Source organism: Jaculus jaculus, chromosome 7 (genome assembly GCF_020740685.1).
Source record: "Jaculus jaculus isolate mJacJac1 chromosome 7, mJacJac1.mat.Y.cur, whole genome shotgun sequence".
NCBI lineage: Eukaryota > Metazoa > Chordata > Mammalia > Rodentia > Dipodidae > Jaculus > Jaculus jaculus.
Window position 1 is genome coordinate 128186346 of NC_059108.1, and position 24504 is coordinate 128210849.

Sequence of the window (24504 nt, forward strand, 5' to 3'; positions counted from 1 at the left end):
ATGGAGTTTGTCCCTTACTAATAATAAGTCCTCTGCTCTAGACAGCAGTGTTTATTCAGGAGCCAACAAGCTGTAATCAGCAGCCTAAACCCAGCGACCGACCGTCGAGTTGTACGAATAAAGTTTTATTGGAACACAGCTGCATCCATTTGTTGTCTCTGGCTGCTCTTGTGCTACCCCTGCAGGATGGAGTCATAGTAACAGAGACTCGGTGTAGCTTCTTTACTGTCTGGGCCATGATAGAGCAGGCATACAGTAAGCTTCAAGGTGAGCCAGAGACTGTATAGAGCCAAGAGCTTTATTAAGCTCTATCCCCACCTTTGCATTCAACCCCTCCCCTGCCCCCTCCCCCGCAGAGGCCCCTCTGTGAAGTGTGCTAACGACCATAGTTCCTCTCCCCTCTTCAGATAAGAAAACTGAAGATTAATGAGTAACTTGCCCAGTTGCTAAGCAGGTGGGCTGGGATCGGAATGCAGCTAGCTGGCTGCTGGGCAGTGAGCAAGGAGCCTTGGAGACCACACGGCATAAAGGGGGGGCGATGCTCAGAGAGGGCTTCACCCTTCTGCAGCTCAGGTTGAACTAAGCTTCATGTCTCGAGGCGGGAATGGGTGCCCAAATCCAAGGAACCTGCTCAGGGCATCTTAGATGCTGGCAAGGTCTGTTCTGCGTGGGAACTTCGTGCGTGTCCGTTGCTGTTGCGGAATCTGATGAAAAGTTGACAAGCCAGGAGCTTAGCTGGACCCGGGGACCTTTAGTTTCAGGGACAGCCCCCACCGCAGTCCTCAGATTGGCACGTTTCACGGGAGCAGGCCTCTTTCTTGAGAGAGTCACCAGGCCTCTTGAGAGAGTCACCGGGTAGAGCGTGCTTCCCTGCCTGCGGAGCTGGGGAGCCGGGGCTGTGGGCGAGAGCTGGTCCTCACGGGGCAGGGTGGGCAAGCGGAGGTGGTCTGAAGCCTTGGGTCCAAGGACTTGCCTTTAGCTCGCCCCCCGCCCCAGCACCCTGTCCTGAACATCAGGGAGCCACTGTGCTGTTTGTTGCTATGTCTCCACATTCCCTTTGGTATTTGATGGCTGGGTGAGGGGGAGGTCAGAAGGCGCCCGTAGAGACCAGTGGTTTTTGTTCTTGTTTGGTTTGTTTGTTGGCTTTTGTTTTGCAGTGCCGGGGATGGGGTTCAGGGCTTCATGCACACTGGGCCAGACCTCTACCCCTCAGCTCTTGTTTTGCCAGTTAGCAACGGGGCTCTCGAGGCTGAGTGCTGGCTTGAACTTCAGAAGTGACTGACCGCTGGCTATCCCCAGAGAATTTCATACACATTTCCTACTCCACATCACCCCTGAATATAGGAATACAACTGGAGAGACCCCTCCACGACAGACCCTGGAGTTAGCTCGCTGGCCCCTTCAGTGACAGAAGTGGATTCTCAAGCTACTTGGTGACAGGGCCTGGGGCTTTATAAACACAGCCCCAGCTGTCCATTGGGCTGGGTTGGGCCTGTAAACAGCTGCCCAGTGTCAGGACGGGGTGGCCGTGCCAGCTTCAGGCAGCTGCCCAGACCTATTGGGTTGGACCTGTCACCCTTATACAGCCGCTCCCAGGGAGCCCCTGGCCTGTAGGAGGTTGAGCATAGCATTCTTCATAGAGGTTGAGGCAATTTGAGAAATAGTTAGAAATAATGTTTTGGAAGCTGGGCATAGTGGTGCACACCTTTAATCCCAGCACTCGGGAGGCAGAGGTAGGATCATCGTGAGTTCAAGGCCACCCTGAGAATGCATAGTGAATTCTAGGTCAGCCTGGGCTAGAGTGAAACCCTACTTTGAAAAACCAAAATAACAACAACAACAATAATAATAATTATTATTATTTTGGGGGGTGCCATGTTCTGCTTCTGGGCACCTTTATTCGTCCTTGCTTATCAGAATGTGGCTTGAGGTACATTTTTAAAACTTCTTTAATTTTAGTTTTACTTATTTATTTGACAGAGAAAGAGAAAAAATGAGAATACAGGCACACCAGGGCCTCCAGCCACTGCTGGAGATGCATGCGCCACCTTGTGCATCTGGCTTATGTGGGTACTGGGGAACTGAGCCTCGAACCGGGGTCCTTTGGCTTCACAGGCAAGCACTTAACTACTAAGCCGTCTTCAGCCCCACATTCCCACATTCTTTAATTTATCCAAGTTGCTACTTCATCTGTTGGATGTCCCCCCTTTGGCTGCTGTAAGGAGTAAAAGGCGGGATCAGCTGTAGTGGGCGTGGTCTCTATGGGGGTGGGCAAGGAGGGCACAAAGGTGAGTCCAGAGTCAGTTGGTGGCCTTCCCTGGGTGTGCCTTTGATTCAGCCAGTGCCTGTGACCAAAAGGCAGGTGGCTTCCCCTCCACTTGGAAGCTTGGGTTCAGGTGTGGGAAAACGAGCACATGGCGGGTAAGCAGGAACCATCGCTTCATTTCCCTTGCGGTAGGTGAGTGGGATGAGCCTTGAGAAGCCACGCCCACTGAAGGAAGTGGTCGCTTGCCAGTGTATACTGTTTGTAAGCTGGGAAGGCATGCAGGGGACATGCAGGTCCCCCACAGTCAACACGGCTCACTAGGGACTGATGGGAAAGGCCCAGGGTGGCATTCAGATGGACTTCCTCCTGCATCGCCAGTGGAGACCAGCAGAACTGGCTCTTGCCAGTGGCTCCCGATTGCTTGGTTTGCCACGCGAGGACTTGACTCTTTTAAAGGCTCCCCATTTCTAGAAAACACCTGTGCCAAGACCATGTGTGCGATGCATTCAAGGTGCAACTATGTTGAGTGAAAACTTATCAGACCACGTTTCCCCAAGAACCTGATTAGTGGGATATATGTTGAATTGAGAAAACCTAACTAAGTCCTAGGATTCCCCTGATAGTGTAGATTTTCAGCCCCTGTCCCTTGTCAGGGAAACTCAGGTTCTGCTTCTGTCAGAAGAATCTATTTGCTCATCAAGTAAGGACACAACGATCCAAACCTTCATACCATCTGGCCTATGGAGGGCCTTGAAGACTTGCCTTTCCAAAGTTATTTTAGTTAGTTAGTTAGTTTGTTTGTTTATTTATTGCCGTGCTGGGTTTTGTGAATGCTAAGTAGGCACTCTACCACAGAGCAACACCACCAGCCCATTAAATATTTTCTTCCAACCCTCCTTTGTCCGTCTTCACTGCTCCCCCCCAGGCTGGCTTCAGGCTTCCAGAAATCCTTCTGCCTCAGCCTCCCTCATCCTAGAATTAGAGGCATGAACCATCATGCCCAACTTATTTTCTTGATTTGTGTATTTTTCTCTGAGTGGGAAAGTCCCACTTGTCCTGCCTTGTCCTGTAGAAAAAGGTGCAGCTATGACAAGAAGTGTGCCCCTGGGTGCTTGCTTGGCTCCAGAGGCCTGAGAGAACTTTGGTTGGAAGTCCTGTGGCTATGACCCTGGACTTATCCGATAGTTGTCCTGTTGGCTTTCGATCCCCAGGAGCTGAGAGAAGATAACATCATCTTAATTGAGACCAAAGCCATGTTGGAGGAGCAGCTGACCACTTCCCGAGCCCGCAGCGACAAGGTCCATGAACTTGAGAAAGAGAACCTGCAGCTGAAATCCAAACTCCACGACCTGGAGCTGGTACTGTGGGCCGAGTAGTACCCCGTGCAGCTGATGGGTGGTGGTGGGCGTGGGACAGGTCCTTCTCATGCTTTAGCTGCTGGGTTTGCTGCCACTGCTGACACCAGCAGATTGACTGCGGTGAGTAGTTAGTTCGCTGAGCTCCTGGCCTCAAGTGGGCACACTGCCCTTGAAATAGTTAGGGCCTGACCTTGGAGTTGCTTTAAAATTTTTTTAAAAAATTATAGCAGGGAGGGGAGGCTGGAGAGATGGCTTAGTGGTTAAGGCACATGCTTGCAAATCCTAAGGACCCAGGTTTGACTCTCCAGGTCCCACGTAAGCGAGATGTACATTGTGGTGCATGTGTCTGGAGTTCATCTGCAGTGGCTAGAGGCCCTGGTTCACCCATTCTCTCTCTCTGTGCCTCTAATAAACCTTAAAAAAATTTTTTTTTTAAAAAACTTTATGAGAGAGAGGGGGAGGACAGAATGGGCATGCCAGGGCTTCTAACTACTGCAAACGAACTCCAGATACATTTGCCACCCTGTGTATCTGGCTTATGTGGGTACTGGGGAGTTGAACCTGGATCCTTAGGCTTTGCAGGCAAGCATCTTAACTGCTAAGCCATCTCTCCAGCCTCTTGAGATGCTTTTATGCAAGGCTAAAGGCACACTGTGTGTGTGTGTGTGTGTGTGTGTGTACGCACGCGCGCGCACATGTGGAGGCCAGAGGCCAGCTGTCAGGGGCCCCGGACACTTTTTTTTTTTTTGGTTGGGTTGGGCAGGGTCTGTTACTGTCCTGAAATGACATTAGACTGGCTGGTGAGGCCCAAGGATTTGCCTTTTCTTTGACAACCTCCCCTCCCCCCCACCAACCGTGGGATTATAAGTGTGTGCCACCATGCCCTGCATCTATATGTAGGTTTTGGAGATCAAACCCAGGTCCTCAAGCTTACAACCGAGCCGTCTCAGCAGCCCCACGTGTGTGTCTTTTGCAACCGGGGTCCTTTCTGGTGGTTCCTGTGTGAGTTGAGTGTGTGTGTGTCAGCCCCTTCGCAGCTTTGAAGCCTTGGAGACCGCCCTGGAACCACAGCTGCAGAGCCCTGTGTGGCGGTGTGGCCCTGGTTCAGACAGCATTCAGTTAGCCCTTGGGTTCTCTTCTTAGGTAACTAGGTCAGGGGACCATTGAGTGGCTGTCACAATGGGGCTCTGCGTGGAGCATTTATGTTCAACTGTCTGCTTTGGAATAGAGAAGGCCCATGCTGGCCCTCACCCACATTGGGAAGGGGTAAATACTGTCTTCTGGGGATCAGCCACGAGGTCTGTCCTCACACCTTTCCGCCTCCTGCCCTAGGACCGGGACACAGATAAGAAACGGATTGAGGAGCTTTTGGAAGAAAACATGGTCCTCGAGATTGCCCAGAAACAGAGCATGAATGAGTCAGCCCACCTGGGCTGGGAGCTGGAGCAGTTGTCCAAGAATGCAGACCTGTCAGATGGTAGGTGGCACTTGGTGCCTGGGAGCCAGCCCTCGGCCCTGGGTCTTCACGGTCACCCATCCATTTTTCCCCACGTAAATATGATTTTCTTCAAGTGCCATTTGGAAGTGTTTTATTACAGTTCTCTCTAGGGAAAACACGAGAGCTGTGGCAGCCCAGACAGCAGGACATGAAATACAAATTAAATGCTGTCGGCGCTCTTGGTTTCCCATATGCACCAGGAACTTCCTGAGCACAGCACGCTGGTGCCCTGAAGACATCTTAGGCCTGTCTACAGATGACTGAAAGCCCTGATGGCTGGAGGGTCCCCAGTGGTCACTAATCCTTGCTATAAATGTACCCTGGGCCTCACTTGGCCTGTTGTTCATTTACATAATTGGGCAGGATGGATGCAGCCTGTTCTGTCTTTAGGCCGGAGATGCTAAGTGGCTGCTGCTCCCCAGTCACAGGCTGTCCGTGGATCTGTCAGTCCTCTCCCCCACTTCTAGGCGAGCATTGCTGCCCTCTGCCGGCACCCCGAGACGAGGCTGTCATGGGAAGGGTGTGTGTGTGGGGGGGGTTCCCTGTCAGCACTGGAGCAGGAAGCTGCAGTGCCCAGCAAACAATAAGCTAGTTCCTGTGTTTGAAAATGGCCACGTGAAAGTTAAACCCTTTCCATGCACTTGATATTGCAAGTTAATATGGAGGTAGCACTTTCCGGAGCTGGCTCGCTTGAGGTTTGAAAAATTCCGAGGAACACCCCTAAGAATACTGGCGAGGTCATCGAAGGCATCTGAGTGTTTCTGCTAGGGCTCTTCTCGCCCCTTCTGAGGGTCACAGTCATTGAGTTCAGCTGTTACCTCGAACACTTAGCTTTGTTGGCCTCCATGTCTGTGTGTGGACCTGGGGTGCCTGGGAGCTGGCAGACTCTCCACCTCTGGATATCCATGTGTACCAGGAGGAATTGCTGCCCTCTGTTGGAATGGAGAGGTAATACAGGCTTCTTACGCTGCTCTTGCCACCAAGTCATAGTAAGTGTAAATTGTGAGCCCCTTAAGGTCAGTGGCCAGGACTTTTTCTTAGCAATAATGTTAGTTGATGATGGCATGACACAAACAAAACTAAAATGTATTTTGGGCTTTCAAAAAAAATTATTTATTTGAAAGACAGGGAAAGAGGCAGGTGAGAGAGACAGACAGGGCCTCTAGTCACTGTAAAAACTCCAGACGCATGTGCCACTTTGTGCATCTGGCTTTATGTGGGTCCTGGGGAAATCGAGCCTGGGTCCTTTGGCTTTGCCAGCAAGTGCCTTAACTGCTAAGTCATCTGTCCAATACTGAAATGTACTTTCGGCTTATTTTTGAAAAATGCTTATTATTTATTTGTTTTTAGTTTTTTAAGGTAGGGTTTCACTCTAGCCCATGCTGACCTGGAATTTACTATGTAGTCTCAGGGTGGCCTCATATTCATAGTGATCCTCCTGCCTCTGCCTCCCAAGTGCTTGGATTAAAGGTGTGTGCCATCATACCCTGATAAATACCTTTTTTTTTTTTTAATGAGAGAGAGGAGAGAATTGGAGTGCCAGCGCCTCTAGCCACTCTAGTTGAACTCCAGATGTATGTACCAACTTGTGCACATGTACAACCTTGCCCATGCGTCACTTTGTGCTTCTCGCTTACATGGATTCTGGGAAGTTGAACCTGGGTCCTTAGGCTTTGCAGGCAAGCACCTTAACCAGTAAGCCATCTCTCCAGACCAAATGCCCATTTTTAAATATTTATTTATTTATTTATTTTGGCTTTTATTTTATTTATTTATTTGAGAGTGACAGAGAGAGAGAGAATATGGGCCCACCAGGGCCTCCAGCCACTGCAAATGAACTTCAGATGCGTGTGCCACCTTATGCATCTGGCTTACATGGGTACTGGGGCATTGAACCTCGAACTGGGGTCCTTAGGCTTCACAGGCAAGTGTTTAACTGCTAAACCATCTCTCCAGCCCTTATTTTGTTTTTGTTTTTGTTTTTTTGAGGTAGGATCTTACTCTAGCTCATGCTGACCTGGAATTCACTCTATAGTCTTTAGGTGGCCTTGAACTCATGGTGGTCCTCTTACCTCTGCCTCCCGAGTGCTGGGATTAAAGGTGCCATCACGCCGGGCTCAAATGCCTATTTTGTAAAGAGACCGGGCCTTACTGTGTTGGCGAGGCTGGTCCCACACTCCCCGGCTCAAGTGATCTCCCTGCTCCATTGTTCTGCACAGCTGTGACTACAGTTTTGTGTGGCTCTGAGTGTTTCTGCCCCTGTCACCCCCATACTGAGATTGAAGCCAGGGTGTCACGTCTGCCAAACAGCCACTTACCAATAAACTGTACCACCAGCCTTCTTACAGGCTCCTGAGTCAGAAAAATGTGGTTTAAAGTCTGGCTCCTCCCCTTGTTAGTAAGTGGGTGAGGGCAATACTTTTTAAGCTTCTGTTTTCGGTTCCTCCTCTGCAAAATGAGGGCAGCAAGCCTGCCCACAGGGTAACCCTGAGGGGTGGTGGTAAAGCTTGAGTCCCACAGGGCCCCAGGGGCACTCAGCAGGGGTGGCTGTTCTCATCATCATGGTCTCATGTCTGATTGCCCTGGTTACTGAAGAACTTGTTTTAGTGATATACTGCTTGCAAATAGTCCCTTTAAAAAATTTTTTTTTTGTTTATTTTTACTTATTTAAGAGTGACAGAGAGAGAGAGAAAAAGAGGCAGATAGAGAGAATGGGTGCACCAGGGCCTCCAGCCACTGCAACCCGAACTCCAGACGCATGTGCCCCCTTATGCATCTGGCTAATGTGGGTCCTGGAGAATCGAGCCTCGAACCGGGGTCCTTAGGCTTCACAGGCAAGCGCTTAACCGCTAAGCCATCTCTCCAGCCCATAATCCCATTTTTAAAATTTTTTATTTGTTTTTATTTGTTTGGCAGACAAAGAGGCAGAGAGAGGGAGGGAGAAAACGGGCCAGCCAAGGCTTCAACCACTGCAAACAAACTCCAGATGTGTGTGCCACCATGTGCATGTGTCTAACGTGGGTCCTGGGGAATCGAACCTGGGACCTTTGGGTTTGCAGGCAAATGCCTTAACCGCTAAGCCATCCTCCAGCCCAGTAGTCCCATTTTTATTTGTAAGGGGAGAGAGAGAGAATGAATGAGAATGGATGGGTGCACCAGCACCTCTGGCTGCAGCAAACAAACTCCAGATGCGTCTGCCACTTTATGCACCCAGCTTTACATGGGTACTTCTAGTGCTCATTCTCACTCTGAGGATCTGCACACATCCACATTGAGTTTGCAGGCTGACAGATTTGCTATGACAGCCAGTACCATCTCTACCCATAGTCTGTAGGCAACAAATGAGGGGGAAGGAGTGGAAGGCGGAGACCACGATGTTTTGCAATAGTGTGCGGCAGGCTCCAGGGATGAGTGGCCTTCTGAGGGACTTAGGAAGAACTTTGACCCTTTCTTCAGAGGATCTTGTCCACTGTTGTCCTCCCAAGAAACTCTGCTTGGAGGAGGAAGAAACCAAAGACTCCATTGTCTTGACTCTTGAGATTGTGCTAAGCCAAGTAGATAATCTGCTTTTAAAAACTCTTTTAGCTTGTTAGGCGTGGCAGGTGCATGCTTTTAATCCAAGACCCAGGAGGCTCAGGTAGGATGGCCATGAGTTCAAGGCCAGATGGGGCTACAGAGTGAGTTCCAGTCACCCTAGGCTAGAATGAGATCCTGCTTCAAAAACAACAACAAAATGCCTTTAGTTTTGATTTCATCTCACTTAGAAATTTTATGGCAGTCTGCACGCCTCACGTGTTTTGTTTTTTATTTTTATTTATTTTTTCCAATATAACTATGAAATCTCCGTGTAGGGTTCTGGCTCAGACTGGCAAACACAAGCACTGGAGATAGACGTAGATGTTAAGTTTTCCTTCATTCAGAGCCAACCTTCCTGGTCGCTTACTGTGCCCTTCCTGATAAGTACCTCTGATGCCTGCTGCTCTCAGAGTGGGCATGAAAAATGTGGATGCCCAAGAGTTAGTGAGGTGAACAGCCTGGTGAGCAGCCTGGTGAGCTGGAGGTCTCTTAAGTCACATAGTTTTTTTTTTTTTCCTTTCTTTCTTTTTATTATTGTTACTTATTATTTTGGTTGTTCAAGGTAAGGTCTCACTCTAGTCCGGGCTGACCTGGAATTCACTGTGTAGTATCAGGCTGGCCTCGAACTCTCAGCCATCCCTGCCACCTCTGCCTCCCGAGTGCTGGGGTAAAGGGCGTGTGCCACCATTCCCAGCCAAGTCCCATGGTCTTTAATGTCTGCATTGCTCCTGTTCTACAACTTGCTTTCTCAGGCTGGAAGTTGCCTGGAGCAGCACCCCACCCCACAGCCCGCACAACCAGCAGTGAGGCTTGACCCCTGGGTGCTGAAGCAGCAGCCCCCTGGGGTGGGAGGGATGAGCACCAGGGAGGGCGCCGCTTTCCTGGCCCGGGGCTCATGGTGGAGGGCGGCCACAAGGGGCTCCGGTCTGCGGGGTCCTGACGGGCTCTGCGCTTCAGCCTCCAGGAAGTCCTTCGTGTTCGAGCTGAACGAGTGCGCCTCCAGCCGCATCCTGAAGCTGGAGAAGGAGAACCAGAGCCTCCAGAGTGCCGTGCAGGGGCTGCGGGACACGTCACTGGCCCTGGAGGAGAGCAGCCTCAAGTGTGGGGAGCTAGAGAAGGAGAACCAGCAGCTCAGCAAGAAGGTGACCTCACTGGGGTGGGACTTGGCGCCATCCAGTGTGCACTGTGGGAGACGTCGTTGCCTCCTGGGCCCTGAACTTCACCACTCCCTGACGCCTGGGAGTGGGGGAGGGAAGGAGGGAGGGAAGGACAGGCCCTCCCTTGCCGGCAGCCTCCATGCAGGATACATGTGTCTCCTGATCTGTCCCTGAGTCCCACAGCATCATTTGTCAAGGCCACCAGAACAATAGGATGAACAGGGCTGCAGGTTGGAGAACAGACCCCATGGTCCTGCTCCTGATGCTGTTTCTGAGTGGGGCTTTGCACACACCTTCCTGTTACAATAGAGACCCTCATGGCTGCCCCTAAGAATGCTGCCCCTATCTCTTGTCCCGTTGAAAGTACTGTGTCTTGTAGTATGTTAGCTGACAAGTGGCTTGTTCTGTCTTTATGGGACAATAGCAGACACTTGCCTCATGCCGTGTCTTTTGTCCAGAACAAAAATGGTAGAAGTGGGCTGTAGAGATGGCTTAGTGGTTAAGCGCTTGCCTGTGATGCCTAAGGATCCTGGTTCGAGGCTCGATTCCTCAGGTCCCACGTTAGCCAGTTGCACAAGGGGGAGCACACGTCTGGAGTTCGTTTGCAGTGGCTGGAGGCCCTGGTGCGCCCATTTTATCCCCTCCTCCCCCGCTGTTCTCTTATAAACAATAATTTTAAAACATGGTAGAAGTGCCCAGTTGTGGTGGTGCATGCCTTTAATCCTAACACTGGGGAGCCATGGTAGGAGAATCACTGTGAGTTTGAGGTCACCCTGAAACTGCATAGTGAATTCCAGGTCACCCTGGGCTAGAGCGAGACCCAACCTCTATAAGTATCATGTGCTTATTAACCTGTTGTGCCACTGGAGCGCCAAGACCCTTCCTCAAAAAAAAAAACACCTCAAAAAAAATTGGTAGTGGTGAATGGAGGTGTTGGTTTCTTGGATTCCTATGAGCACGGGAAGGAAATATATTCAGAAACAGACATCTAGTCTTGGGTAGGGCCAAAACTAGTTGACATTTAGGAAGATGAGACTCTCTTACCCAAAGTGTTCTTGAGATCTGCCAAGGGAAGCCTGCGGCGTTCTCTTGCTGGCCTGGGGACAGTTTGGATCACCTCCCCAGGCTCCCGAGGGCAGCGTCAGCCGTGTCTGTCTGCTCCAGCCCAACTTACAAACAAGCATAATTGCTCCTGCCTGTCCCTCCGGTCACTGCTCTGGCCTGTCACCAGCCCTGTCCTGCTTTATCCTGGGGAGGCCATGCGGTGCACAGAGTAGACCATCACACAGGCGTTGGCAAGGAGCTGACTTGCCAGCTCCGCTGAGTAAGAACGTGGGTCTTGATGGGCATGCAGATGCTCAGATGGACTGCGGCATGAGGAGCTCTGCTCTACGCAGTTCGTGTTCCAGTAGTGGCTTCCAGTGCTGAGCTGGGTAGTGGGGGATGGGCAGTTAGGTGGCTGTCTAGACATGGTGATACACAGTCTGGCCTAGGGCAGTGGCAGTGGGGTGTGTGGAGAGGAAAAATGGTGTAAAGAACCCAGGGTTTGGTTACAGATTTGCCTGGATGGTGACAGAACAGAGGAAGGCCTCTCTGAACATCCGGGTACTGTCAGCAGGGATAAGGATAAGGAAATGGGGTGACGCGAAGTGTGTTGAGGGCATCTGCTGCTGGTCACTTGGGGCATGTGTTGTGATACGGGGTAGAAATGGATGAGACCAAAGCAGAGGGAGAAGGGGAGTCGGTTTGCACACGTGGCAGCAAGGGTGAGGTGCCGGGAGCAGACGTGGGCAGGCTGGTGCCTGACACCCTTTTCCAGGTTCCAGCACAGTGACGCCAGGACCCTTTTCCTGTCCTGGGCTGACTGGTTTATTTTGTCACAAAACACAGCTAGCTCAGTTGGTAAAACTGACTGTCACGCTGAGCTGGATCTCTTGTCTGTGCAGATAGAGAAGTTGCAGACCCAGCTGGAGAGAGAAAAGCAGAGCAACCAAGACCTGGAGACCCTCAGCGAGGAGCTGATCCGGGAGAAGGAGCAGCTGCAGAGCGGCATGGAGGCCCTGAAGGCTGACAGAGCCAGACAGGTAGGCACTGCCTCCCCGCCGTCTCTCACCGCTCCTGGGACAGCTGCCTGCAGGAGGGGAGCTGAGGGCTATGGCTGCGCCTGCACCTTCCCTCCCTCATGACTCTGGGCTGTCCCTTGCCTGTGAGTTCTCACTGGCAGTGGAGGAAGGAGATGTGAATGTTTGGCAACATCTGAAGACAGTTCTGGTTGCCCTGACTTGGGAAAGTGCTCCTGGCATATTGTCAGTGAGGCCACTAAACACAGAACGGGGACCCTGTTCCAAATGGGCCGTAGTGACATGACTGATAGGACCCTGGAAAGCCTGCAGGGTTCTGTGTCCTCCCACCACAGGAAGACCCAGGGTACTCACGCTGTGACTCAGGGATGCCATCAGGACCGGGCCGGTCTTCCTGCCTTGGTAGCCTTAGTGCCCACTGAGCATTCCCAAGCCTAGCAGGAGGAAGGTGGAGAGTAAAGAGGCAGTGGGAAACTCCCCCCCAAGACAGTGTGTCCATAGCATATTGGCTGATCTGAGATGTGGTTCCTTGAGCTGCCAGCGAGATGGGAGTGTTAGGCATTTCGGGTTTTCAGCTTCTGTGATAGACCCAATAAGAAGCAGGGAGAGGGGTGCGCTTGGCGAGTAAAGTGCTTGCCATGCAAGCATGAGGACCTGGGTTTTGATGCTCTAACATACACCAGCCAGGTGTGGTGGCTGCAATCGCAGTGCTGGGGATGAAGATGTAGAATGCCCGAGGCTCGCTGACTCGATCATGTGGCTGAGTTGGTGAGTTCCAGGTTCAGTGAGAGAACTTGTCACAAAAAAACCAGTTGGAGGGCTGGAGAGATGGCTTAGCGGTTAAGTGCTTGCCTGTGAAGCCTAAGGACCCTGGTTCGAGGCTCAATGGCCCAGGACCCACGTTAGCCAGATGCACAAGGGGACGCACACGTCTGGAGTCCATTTGCAGTGCCTGGAGGCCCTGGCACACCCATTCTCTCTCTCTCTACCTCTTTCTCTCTTTGTTGTTCTCAAATAATAAAAAAATAAAAAATAAAAAACCAGGTGGAAAGAACCTAAGGAAGATACCTGACCTTGACCTTTGACCTCCATGCTCATGCCACACATATGCGCACACACGTGTGCCTCACCATATATGAACACATACACACACCACACACAAAGAAGCGGGGAGAAGAAGGTTGGACTGCAGTGTGCGTGGTGAAGAGACACGTGAAGACCTCCGTGCCTGGGGCTCAGCCTGGAAGGCAAGCCCTAGGAGACGGGCACAGACTCCGGGACTAGACAAGGTGTGGTGGAGAGGATACCAGGGTTCACGGCCTCTTTAGGGCCCAAGGCAGCTTGGGACGCTGAGGATGAAAGGGACTGAGGTACAGACAGCAGGCTGTGCAGCATGTCCACAGTGGAAGAAGTTGACAGCCATGTGCCCAGGGAGTTGAGGGAGGTGGGTGTAGTGGTGGCCCAGAGGAGTCCATCAAAGTGGGCAGGGCAGTCACTGGAGTCCTGTTGGCCATGAGCAAAAGGACCAACAGAAAGCCCTGAGGCTTGTGAGAAGAGGAGAGAAATGTACTTTGGTTTGGAAACCATGCTCACTGACAGGCACATCTCCATGCCTGGCTCCTTGTGGCTGTGAGGCCTTGCGGGATGGGCTTGGGTGCATGGTGGGGCAGCTATTGATGATTTCCTTTTTGCGGGTCCCCGTGTGAGCTCAGATGCCTGGCACGGGTTTGCGTGGCAGCCTGGGCCATGCCTGTTCTGTTTCCTTGCAGATTAAGGATCTGGAGCAAGAGAAGGGCCACCTTCACCAGGCCGTGTGGTCTCTGCGGGAGAGGCCGCAGGTCAGCGGTGAGGCCCGTGCGAAGGATGTGGAGAAGGAGAACAGAGCCCTGCACCAGGCTGTAACGGAGGCCGGCAGCAGACTCGGTCAGCTGGAGCTGGAGAAGCAGCAGCTGCACCGGGACTTGGAGCAGGCCCAGGAGAAGGGGGAGCGGGTGGAGACGCTGGAGAAGGAGCTGTTCCAGCTGAGGAAGGAGAACGAGCAGCTGGCCAAGAAGGTGACCTCCCTGAAGACGGTCACTGAGAAAGTCGAGGCCCTGGAGCACGAGAGCCAGGGCCTAGAGCTGGAGAACCGCACGCTGAGGAAGTCCTTGGACACCCTGCAGAACGTGTCCGTGCAGCTCGAGGGCCTGGAGCGGGACAACAAGCAGCTGGACCAGGAGAACCTGGAGCTGCGCAAGATGGTGGAGACCATGCGCTTCACCAGCGCCAAGATGGCCCAGATCGAACGGGAGAACCAGCAGCTGGAGCGCGAGAAGGAGGAGCTGCGCAGGAACGTGGAGCTGCTCAGGGCGCTGAGCAAGAAGTCCGAGCGCCTGGAGCTCAGCTACCAGAGCGTGAGCGCCGAGAACCTCCGGCTGCAGCAGAGCCTGGAGAGCAGCGACAGCAAGTCTCAGGCCCTGGAGCGGGAGCTGAGGGAGCTGGAGGCCGAGGGCGAGAGCCTGCGGCGCGACCTGGAGGCCCTGCGGCTCTCCAACAAGCAGCTGGAGAGGGCCGAGGGCGACAGGAAGGCCCTGGAGCAGGAGGTGGCGCAGCTGGAGAAGGACAAGAAGCTGCTGGAGAAGGAGGCCAAGCGGCTGTGGCAGCAGGTGGAGCTCAAGGACGCCGTCCTTGACGACAGCACCGCCAAGCTGTCCGCAGCCGAGAAGGAGAGCCGGGCCCTGGACAAGGAGCTGGCCCGCTGCCGGGATGCGGCCAGCAAGCTGAAGGAGCTGGAGAAGGACAACAGGGACCTCACCAAGCAGGTCACCATGCACACGAGGACGCTGACGACCCTGAGAGAGGTGAGCTGGGCTCAGGGACAATGGCAGGAGGGACCTGTGTCCAGGGTACTACTACGCAGTTCCAGAAGGGAGGGAAACTCGGCACATCCAACTCAGTCTTCTCCGTAGCGCTGAGCGCACAGAAGGTTGAAGATCTGGAGAGCTCAGAGGATTACCCGGCGACAGCATCTTGCTGATCGTGTTGTCTTGCTCCACCCCTGAGCTTGTGCGTATAGACAGACGCTCCTCCACTCATGATCTAGTCATGTCTCTAAAGCCACCGTAGGTTGAAAATATCCTAAGTGGGAAATGCTTTCAATATACCTAACCTTTGTACCTTCCCGCTTAGCACACTGTGACGTGCCAGTGGTTCCTGTCACCTGGTGAGTAACAGTCAGCACTCATCGTGACCATTGCCCAGCATCGAGAGACAGCATGACACCATATAGTGTTAGCCCAGGACTAAACTCCAAGATTTGATCATAAGTTAAAAAAAGAATCGTGGGCTGGAGAGATGGCTTAGCGGTTAAGCGCTTGCCTGTGAAGCCTAAGGACCCCAGTTCGAGGCTCGATTCCCCAGGCCCCACGATAGCCAGATGCACAAGGGGGCACATGCGTCTGGAGTTCATTTGCAGGGGCTGGAGGCCCTGGCGTGCCCATTCTCTCTCTCTGCCTCTTTCTCTGTCTTGTCACTTTCAAATAAATAAATAAATAAACATAAAACAAATTTTTACAAAAGAATCATAAGGTAGTTATAAATCAGAGGTCATCTATATACCTGCCCCATACTTTTTTACATATAGTTGTGCTATTCTGTTATCTTTCTCAATTTTGTGGGGTGTCTTCCCCCCTCCGTCACATTAAATAGGTTTCAAAGCTAGATCTGCTTGCAAGATATTTAGTCTTGTTGACTTACTGTGATTATTTTGGAACCATCTAGGTTGTCCCCAGTATTTCCCACTGTTTTGTTTTTGATCCCTGCCCATCTCGGTGCTGAGGATGGCTCCCTGAACCTTGAGCTTGCTTAAGCGTTACCCACCGCTATCACTGTTTTGTGGGTGTGTGTGTGCACAGGTGTGTGCAGATGTATGTGCACAACATGCGTGTGCAGGTGGAAGCCGTAGAGCAACCTCAAGTGTCTTTCCCTCACCGCCTGCAGTGCACAGCCTCAGGTCGGAGGAAGGGAGCTTATGGACACTTACAGAGGGGAAGTTTTATCATGGCAGGTCTTCTACAGATCCAAGCAGAGAGAGAGAGAAGCCACCACCAAAAGTCGGAGAAAAAAAAAAACAAAACTCAGCAGCTGAACCACAGGGCACCCAGGCAGAAGTCAGGCACTTTGCATCCCCTGGGTTAGGATTCAGATCTGCCCCCAGTTTCATCTTCTCTAACCAGGTAGCTGGAAATCCAAGAAGCTTTAATAGCACTTCTGAATCTACTGGGGACATCTATTCAAACAGCCCCATTTTGCCTTTGGCCCCTTCATAGCTGTCTCACAATGTATGTTGTATTTAATCCAAATTTAAAAGGTCCTTGTCTTCACCCACTTACAGTTGCTTCCAAAGTCCTAAGTCTCATCTGAGGTTTAAGATTGTATCTTTACTGTGTGTCTTGTAAAAATCAGACAAGTTGTACACTTTGAACCTATAAAGGCACAGAGTAAACATTTCTAACTGTTATAAGGCAAAATAGGGAGAGACTGGAACAATGTAAATTTAATAACCATGAAACATCTGTAGTTCGTGGCTGATACCATAACCAGTGACTGACAGTCTCCAGATTTTTGACTTTCGTCCCTCCAGCTGGGCTGAGTAGCCAGAGAAAACATCCATCTTTACCCAACAGCCTCCATGGCAGCCCTTGTGTAGTCCTGGTATATTTAAAACATTTTTGGGTCTCCATGTAAACCATGGTCTGTCTTTTAATGGCTTTACCAGCCTGTCAGGGCTATTATGCCCTGCCTCATGTCATATCTCAGCAGCAGCTCTTGGAACCATGTGTATTTTATCTATTCTATGTATTTTTTGTTACCAAAATCAACACCAGGTGTGTAAGACACAGCTGTATTTTTAATTCAGGGATGAAATAAATCAGTGACTTTGAAGAACAATTTTTTTTTCTCTTACAGATAACTCCTTTTAAAAGAGTATATTCTTGAGCCAGGTGTGGTGGCGCACACCTTTAATCCCAGCACTCAGAAGGCAGAGGTAGGAGGATTGCCACATGTTCAAGGACACCCTGAAATACATAGTGAATTCCAGGTCAGGCTGGGCTAGAGCAAGACTCTACCTTGGGGGAAAAAAAAGAGTGTATTTTTATCATTCAATCTTTTTGGGGGTGGGAATCACCTCAGGCATTTTCTCCATTGTTTTAATGTAAAACAGTTGACTATTTTTCTTCCAAATGTTAATATATTTTACAATAGCAGCTTTCAGCAGCTAGTCTTTGTGTCAGTAATTTTAAACTTGCTTGAGTTTTCCCAGCTTTATATCTTAAATCTCTCAGTCTTATATCTTTTTTTTTTTTTTAAAGTTCTGGTATACTTTTTTTTTTAAATTTATTTATTTATTTATTTGAGAGCGACAGACACAGAGAGAAAGACAGATAGAGGGAGAGAGAGAGAATGGACGCGCCAGGGCCTCCAGCCTCTGCAAAGGAACTCCAGACGCGTGCGCCCCCTTGTGCATCTGGCTAATGTGGGACCTGGGGAACCGAGCCTCAAACCGGGGTCCTTAGGCTTCACAGGCAAGCGCTTAACCGCTAAGCCATCTCTCCAGCCCTCAGTCTTATATCTTTATCCAAGCACATCAGTCCATTACAGATTTAACTTTGATAAAACTCTGGGCCTGGGCAGCAGAACATAGTCAGCCCTTCTGTCAGTAGTCCAGTTCTGACAGGGTTTTCTGTAGTCTTTCCTTCCCCATAGAAACTTCATAAAACAAGCCTCCGAATATAATTTTCTCTATATATAGCATTTTTAAATTCTCATCAGAATTCCATAAAACTTGGCTTACTGATCCAGAAGGCATCCTCATCTGTAAATACAAAGTCATGTCCATTCCTCCAAAACAAAAGTTCTAAAAGATCAAAATCCATATGGTCAGATTCATCTCATCTACACCCTACTCCTGGTACCAGCTCTGTAGTACACAGGCTCAGGTCACTGAGATGAACTTCAAACTGGGCACAATTATGGAGGAAGGGAATTTATTGAAGCTTACTGATAGAGGGGAAGTTCCATCATGGCAGAAGAAGTTGGCTTCCCTTTTACAGATCCAAGCACAGAGAGAGAAAAGAGCTAAAACACCAGCAGCCAAACCATAGGGAACCCAGGTAGAATTCAGGCACTTTTGCATATCTTAGGTTGGAATTCAGAGCTGCGCCAAGTGACAGCTCTTCCAGCCAGATATCTGGAAATCCAAAAAGCTTTAATAAAACTCCTGAATCTGTTGGGAGACATCTATTCAAACTACCACACCATCCATCTACTGTGTACCTTTTTATCTGAGACAAGATCTCTCACTGGCCTGGAACCCACCAATTAGGGTAGACTGGCCAGCCAGCAAGCCTCAGAGATCCACCTGTCTCTGCCTTCTTGCTGCTGGGCTTATGGCTTATAAGCACATGCCACCACACTGGCCTTTTTTCCCCCCATGTGGATTCTGGGAATTGAACTCAGGTCATCATGCTTGTGAATTTACCATCTAAGCTGTCTCTCCCAACAACCCCTTACTGTTTTAAATAACACTGGGCATCGTTATATATAAGCACCTTCGTGAACATATTGCACTATTTTTTTTTTTTTTTTGAGGTAGGGTCTCACTCTAGCTCAGGCTGACCTGGAATTCACTATGTAGTCTCTCATCTGAGGGTAGCATTGAACTCATGGTGATCCTCCTACCTCTGCCTCCCATGTGCTGGAATTAAAGGCGTGCTACACCACTCCTGACCAGTTTTCTTTTTTTTAAATATTTGTTTACATTTTTCTTAAGATCATATTCCTAGAAATGGAACGATAGAATCAAACTGTATGATCATTTGGCTTTTTGTTGTATATAAAATTCTCCTGAAATACTTGATATTTTACAATATTTTATTTATTTGACAGAGAGAATAAAAGAGGCAGACAGAGAGAGGTGCACCAGGGGACCTCTAGCCACCAAAAATGAACTCTAGACACATGTGTCACCTTGTGCATGTGGCCTTACGTGGGTACTGGGGAGTTTGAACCTGGGTCCTCAGGCTTCTCAGGCAAGCGCCTTAATCGCTAAGCCCCCTCTCCAGCCCTTCTCCTGAACTATTTGCTCTGCTTGGCTGGGCCGTTTGGGAGTTCGTTCGTGGTGCTGTGGTCAGTAGCTGCTCTGGTAAACCGTTAGCAACTGCGCGACCACGTGGGCAGTGCCGGCTCGCGCGCTCTCACCTAGACACGGCCGTGCGTGTCCCAGCAGCCTTCACCCCACTCTTAGGTGCCTGGCTTCCTCCAGCTTGTGACTAGGCCACCTCCTAGTGGAGCCCCTTTTCCAATAATATGGCACGTGGCATGTTGAGAAGGAAGAGAGCAAGGGAGAAAGATGGCAGTCTCTGCTGTATGCCCAGGAAAAGAAGGAAAGTGGTTTTTTTTTTTAATTTAAATTTTATTTATTTATTTATTTATTTATTTATTTATTTGAGTGTGACAGAGAAAGAGACACGGGGGGGGGGCGGGGAGAATGGGCGCGCCAGGGCTTCCAGCCACTGCTAATGAACTCCAGACGCGCGTGCCCCCATGTACATCTGGCTAATGTGGGTCTTGGGGAATCAAGCCTCGAACCGAGGTCCTTAGGCGTCACAGGCAAGCGCTTAACTGCTAAGCCATCTCTCCAGCCCTTTATTTATTTATTTGAAGAAAGAGGTAGTTAGAGAGAATGGGCACACCAGGGCCTTCAAATTCAACCATTGCAAATGAACTCTAGATGCATGCACCCCTTGTGCATCTGGATTACGTGGGTCCTGGGGAATCGAACTGGGATCCTTTGGCTTTGCAGGCAAACACTTAACCGCTAAGCCATTTCCCCAGCCTAGAAAGTGTGGGTTTTTTTTTTTTGTTGTTGTTGTTGTTTTACTTTTTTTATTTGAGAGTGACAGAGAGAGGAAGAGGCAGAGAGAGAGAGAGAGAGAGAGAGAGAGAGAGAGAGAGAGAGAATGGGCATGCCAGGGCCTCCAGCCACTGCAAACAAACTCCAGATACATGTGCCCCTTCTGCATCTGGCTAACATGGGTCCTGGGGAATCGAGCCTCGAACCAGGGTCCTTAGGCTTCACAGGCAAGCGCTTAACCACTAAGCCCAAAAGTGTTTTTTTTGTTTGTTTTTTTTTTGGTTTTTTGAGGTAGGGTCTCACTCTAGCCCAGGCTGACCTGAATTCACTATGGAGTCTCAGGGTGGCCTCGAACTTATGGCAATCCTCCTACCTCTGCCTCCCGAGTGCTGGGATTAAAGGCGTGCACCACTACACCCGGCTCCGAAAGTGTGTTTTTAACTAGGGTCTTGCTGTGTAGTTCAGGCCAGTCTGGAACTTGCCGTGTGTCCGGGCTGGTGTTGAACGGTGGGATTTCAGGCGTGCCCCACCACACCCCGTTCCAAGCTTCTTTGACCTCTGGATTCCCCCTTCTGAACGCCAGGGTTGGGCTGAGGCTGTCTGTGACAGGTAAAAGGCCACCCAGAGTCACATGCCAGCTCTCCTCTGCTTTGATCAGGAACTGACCCTTGTCATTCCTACCCACGACCTCTGCCCATAGCTGGTCACCTGGCTTCGGTTGATCGGGTGGCTGGGAAACGTGGGAGAGCAGGTCTAAGTGTCTTCGTTGCCGCCATTCTGCCTGTGAGTTAGGACAAGGGATAAATATGCGTGGGAACACTGTGTTACCAGGCAGGAGAGGTGGGAGCCAAGAGGGTTGGAGGTGGGGAATGTTGCACTCAACACCCACATTCTGAAAAGTCAGCCTCTACTGGCATTTAAAATAAGCTCCAGGCTAGAGGGATGGCTTTGTGGTAGGCCCTGGCGCGCCCATTCTCTCTCTCTGCCTCTCTGCCTCTTTCTCTCTCTGTCTTTTTGTCCCTCTCAAATAAATAAATAAAAATAAACAAATTAAAATAAGCTCCCCCTCTCTCTGCTGCTTTTGTGTCTCAAGTTGTCTGCAGTGAGAATTCATTACTCGCCAGACTAGCCACACAGGCGGTCCTTGTCAGCAGAGCTCACACCACTGCCAATGTGAGGGGTGCTTTCATGATGTCTTAGAGAAGGAGCGTCCTCCAGATAGCTCCATGTGGCCTGGTTGTTCCAGGAAGGCTGGGAAAGGTGTTCATTGTCTTTCTTCTGGCCGAGCATTGTGGGCTTGGCCGTCCCGTCACCCAGCCTGCCTGCCTGACCCTTCCGACATTTGAGACAGTTGGGTCTTGGGAAGAAGTGGGTCAGATGTGACAGCATTAAGAGGTCCTGGCCTCCCCAGCACGCCCTCTCCCATGTTCTCCATCCATAACCTGTGTCTCCTGTCCTGCAGGACCTGGTGCTGGAGAAGTTGAAGAGCCAGCAGTTGACCAGTGAGCTAGACAAACTGAGCCAGGAGCTGGAGAAGGTCGGCCTCAGCAAGGAGCTGCTGCTGCAAGATGATAACAGCCACGGTGACACGTGAGGACAGCCCCCTGCACGGTAGCAGCATCCTCTGCTGCTGAATCTGAGCGCCACAGCCTCCGCCTGAGACCTCAGCGAATTTGTCACAGCTGGGGTCACTGCATGGCATGACTAAACCTGTCCTTTGTAGTCTAGACTTTCTTCCTGGAGGGTCAAGGCCACATGGAAGGACGTGTTTTGTACTAGAAAAAATTGAGCTGGGCGTGGTGATGCATGCCTTTTATCCCAGCACTTGGGAGGCAGAGGTAGGAGGACACCTATGAGATTTAGACCACCCTGAGACTCCATAGTGAATTCCAGGTCAGCCTGGGCTAGAGAGAGACCCTACCTCAAAAAAAAAAAAAAAAAAAAAAAAAATTGAACCCAGGGCCTCCTGCATGCTAGGCAAGACACTGACCTATGCCCCTAGCCCAAGACCTCTTTTTCTTTTTTAAATTTATTTTTTAATTATTATTTATTTGAGAGAGATAGAAAGAGGCAGATACAGAATGGGTGTGTCAGGGTCTCCAGCCACCACAAACAAACTGAACACATGTGCCACCTTGTACATCTGGCTTATGTGGGTCATGGGGAATTGAACCTGTCCTTTGGCTTTGCAGGCAAGCGCGCCCTAACTGTCAAGCCATCTCCCCAGCCCAGGCCTCTTTTTTTTTGATTTTTTTCTGAGATAGGGTCTCACTGTAGCCCAGGCTGATCTGGAATTAGCTATGGAGTCTCGGGGTGGCCTCGAACTCACGGCGCCTTACCTACCTTTGCCTCCCAAGTGCTAGGATTAAAGGCATATGCCACCACACCCAGCTGCCTCTTTTTAATGTGAATATTGCAGCTTTTCCTAGTCAGGCTTTTTTCTTTTTTGCTTCTTATTTATTTAACTATTTATTTGACAGCGACAGACAGAGCAAGAAGGAGAGAGAGAGAGAATGGGCACACCAGGGCCTCTAGCCACTGCAAAGGAACTCTAGATGCATGCGCCACCTTGTGCATCTGGCTTACGTGGGTCCTGGGGAATTGAGCCTTGAACCAGGGTTATTAGGCTTCACAGGCAAGCGTTTAATTGCTAAGCCATCTCTCCAGTCCTCTTTTGTAAAATTAATTATTTTATATATTTATTTATTTATTTGAAAGAGAGGGAGAGAGAGGCAGAGGCAGATAGAATGGATGCACCAGGACCTTCAGCCACTGCAAACAGACTTTAGAAGCATGTGGCACCTTCTGTCTCTGGCTTATGTGGGGTACTGGGGAATCAAACCAGAGTCCTTAGGCTTCACAGGCAGATGCCTTAACCATTAAGCCATCTCTCCAGCCCCCATTCTTTCTTAAATGATCTTGCTTTTCCAGGAAGTGTAGTATCTTGGGTTTTTCTGGATTAGTAGCCAACATGACCCCCATCCTGCTAACGGGGTGCCAGTTTCATGTGGTAGAAAGGCTGCAGACATACCACATTTCTAGCACTATGATCCTAAGCAGATTTTTTTTAACCTTTCTGAGACTCAGTTCCCCATATGTAAAGTAGCCATGATAATACCACCACCTCCCTAAGGTTGTATTGTGAAATGTAGCAGTGGTGTCTTGGGTGTGTCTGCCAAAGGAGCCTGGGAAGGGTTCTGGGTGCTGGTGGGTGCTGGTGGTGTGTGGAAGCAGTGTAATAGGAGGGGTGGTGTGTTGGCAAAAGGTGGGCAGGAGTGGGGGCAAAGAGACAGGTAAACCCTCTTTTTGTATTTTTCAGAAAATACAAGATTTTGGAAGGCAGAAATGAATCCGCATTAAAGACAACACTGGCCCTGAAAGAAGAGAAGATTTTGTTCTTGGAGGCACAGGTGGAAGAGAAAGCAAACCTGAACCAGCAGCTCCAGGCCGAGCTGCAGAAGGTGAGCGCCGGCGCTATGAGGCCTTGGCTGGGCCGGGCCGGGGTCCTGCCGCCTCCTCTGCCTCACCTCCCCGGGGTAGCCAAGGCTAGTCGGGGTGCCCGTTTCCTGAGGCAGGTGTAGATGAACCACAGGAACTAGCGAGACAGGGCCATGGGCTTGCTGGCGAGGAGGCAGCCACTCCGGGTAGCCTTGCTTCTGCCGAGTGGGACATGGGTACCCACCAAGGGACTACCTCATGAAACCGGTCCTGGACACTGAGCTGTTCGCAGGTGTTCAGGGGCGGGGCAAGCTTAGCAGGTACTCATCTGCTATAGGTGTGCACATTCACACGTTCTCTCACATACCGATGCGTGTGCAGGTCCATATTGACACACGTACTTCATACATATCTACTCTCTCCACCCCCACACTTTCTGTGCACATGAAACATCTGCCAAATGTGTTCTATCTGTACAAATGTGTTCTCTATAAACATCCTCTACTATGCCTCTTTTTTTTTTTTTTTAAAGTTTAAAGAGACATTTTGATTAAGAGAAGGAAAGAAGAGAGTGTGAAGAGTTCCTGCCCATGAGCAGCCCCAGGCTCAATTTTTTTTTTTTTTCTTTTGGTTTTTCAAAGTAGGGTCTCGCTTTAGCTCAGGCTGACCTGGAACTCACTATGTAGTCTCAGGCTGGCCTGGAACTAACTCATGGCGATCCTCCTGCCTCTGCCTCCCAAGAGCTGGGACCACAGGTGTGCGCCACCACGCCCGCCCTGGCTCCCAGGTTCAATTTTAATCCTTTCTGGAATCTAGGAAAGAGGAGCTCCTGTCTAGGGAGGGTCTCAGGTTGTTTATGGAGAAGAACACAGAGCACATTCCGTGGCTGTGAGGTTGAATTGGGATCCAGAAGGAGGACGTTCCAGTGTTGGCAGGGCTCTGTGAGGTTTAGTATCACTAGTAATGGTGCCCAGTCACCCTTCTTTTCTGTGACGTACACTGGAGGCTCAGTCAGTCATGGCTGAGGTAGGGACTGGGGAAAGTGTGGGCTTCGAGCCCCTGCCTTTCCTGTCTTTCTGTCTTCTCGGAAACACATAACAGAAGGACATCTGGCGGCTTGTCCTGCTCACCAGTAGGGCTCCAGCTTGGCTCCTATACCAAGTACTTTCTTCTTGCTGGGCCGGAGGAGCCGGGGTGAGGTGGGGTGGGGAGGGGGCTTGATCAGAAGCAGCTTAA

At 50.5% G+C, this 24504-nt stretch overlaps 1 protein-coding gene across 1 annotated transcript in view; it reads left to right on the forward strand.

Moving 5' to 3' along the window:
• Positions 1 to 24504, forward strand: part of Ccdc88c (coiled-coil domain containing 88C) — a 152145-nt gene that overhangs the window by 89219 nt on the left and 38422 nt on the right. Inside the window, exons 11-17 of the mRNA XM_045154020.1 lie at positions 3478 to 3624; positions 4957 to 5101; positions 9656 to 9840; positions 11802 to 11939; positions 13706 to 14776; positions 21293 to 21420; positions 23150 to 23291. Coding sequence (XP_045009955.1) covers positions 3478 to 3624; positions 4957 to 5101; positions 9656 to 9840; positions 11802 to 11939; positions 13706 to 14776; positions 21293 to 21420; positions 23150 to 23291 — 1956 coding nt within the window. The remainder of the gene's footprint in view (positions 1 to 3477; positions 3625 to 4956; positions 5102 to 9655; positions 9841 to 11801; positions 11940 to 13705; positions 14777 to 21292; positions 21421 to 23149; positions 23292 to 24504) is intronic.